The 1,203-nt window shown below is 56.3% G+C and overlaps 1 protein-coding gene across 1 annotated transcript; it reads left to right on the top strand.

The window, feature by feature from the left end:
- Positions 1-155: 155 nt before the first annotated feature.
- Positions 156-707, top strand: LOC121966878 (neuronal acetylcholine receptor subunit alpha-7-like; the record flags this gene model as incomplete). The annotated part of the gene is made up of 1 exon (XM_042516948.1): positions 156-707. A coding segment is annotated over one exon (552 nt), but the record flags the coding sequence as incomplete, so codon positions are not given.
- Between the last annotated feature and the right edge of the window lie 496 nt (positions 708-1,203).

Raw genomic sequence — 1,203 nt, 5'->3', positions numbered from 1 at the left:
TAATTTTGGGGCCATGTGTAGTTCCGTTTCTCTGCCTTCCTCCCGTGTTTTTAAAGGGTTAATGAACTGTGAACTTCGTTTTAATCATCTTCGTCCTTCCTTTTTCCCTCCACCTCCTCCTCCTCCTCCTCCTTCTCCTTCTTCTTCCTGTTCAGACCCGTGTGATCTTGTTGAACTGGTGCGCCTGGTTCCTGCGGATGCGGCGTCCCGGCGAGGCGAAGGTGCGCCTGGCGTGTCACAACGCGTCCAAGCGTCGGCGCGGCAGCCTGTCCAGCCTGGAGCTCAGCGTCAGTCAGGGCTCTCTGCGCCATCACCCGCAGGTGACCAACGGAAACCTCCTGTACGTCGGCTTCCGGGGCGTGGACGGGCTGCACTACGCCTCGCCGTCCGAGCCCGAGCTCCTCTGCTCCCGGCTGGTGGCGGGGGGCGTGGCCGGGGAGGATCCCGGAGGACGGGGAGGAGCGGCGGGTGGCGCCGCCCTGGAGGCGGAGCTAAACCAGATCCTGGAGGAGGTGAGGTACATCGCCAGGCGTTTCCGCGGACAGGACGAGGAGGAGACGGTGTGCAGCGAGTGGAAGTTTGCGGCGGCGGTGATCGACCGGCTGTGTCTGGTGGCGTTCTCGCTCTTCACCATCCTCTGCACCATCGGCATCCTCATGTCGGCGCCAAACTTCGTGGAGGCCATTTCTAAAGACTTCTTCAGCTGAGGAGGAGGAGGAGAGGGGTAGGAGGAGAGGGGGAGGAGGAGAGGAGGAGAGGGAGGAGAAGGAGGAGGAGGAGGTGGCGACGGCGACTCCTGCTCGTCTTTATTTTTATCTGAAGTAATGTGAAGGACCTCACCAACACTGTTTGTCTGTCCCTCAGCACCGTCTCACTTCCTGTCTGCGGCTCAGCTCCACGTTTCTCCTGAAGACTTCGAACGAAAACTCGCTCGGAGTTTTGTACGTTTGTCGAACACGACCAGCCTGCAGGCGCCAGACCTCCGAATCACGCTCGCGCTGACTGACGACCTCACACCGTTAAAACTACTTCGACTAAAACACCTGAACGTCTGTCATCTCTGCGTCTTTTAAAACGTTTGTTTAGGACACGTTTCCCTAAAAAAGTCCTAGAAACTTCCTAAATCCTAAAAACATGCTGAAGTACTCAAAATTTCATAAAATCATAAAAATGATCTAAAATCCTAGAAACATGCTAAAATCC

The sequence above is a fragment of the Plectropomus leopardus genome, unplaced genomic scaffold (assembly GCF_008729295.1).
Source record: "Plectropomus leopardus isolate mb unplaced genomic scaffold, YSFRI_Pleo_2.0 unplaced_scaffold26195, whole genome shotgun sequence".
In the NCBI taxonomy this organism is placed as follows: domain Eukaryota; kingdom Metazoa; phylum Chordata; class Actinopteri; order Perciformes; family Serranidae; genus Plectropomus; species Plectropomus leopardus.
The sequence above is the reverse complement of the archived record's forward strand: the minus strand, read 5'-3'. Positions and strand labels throughout refer to the sequence as shown.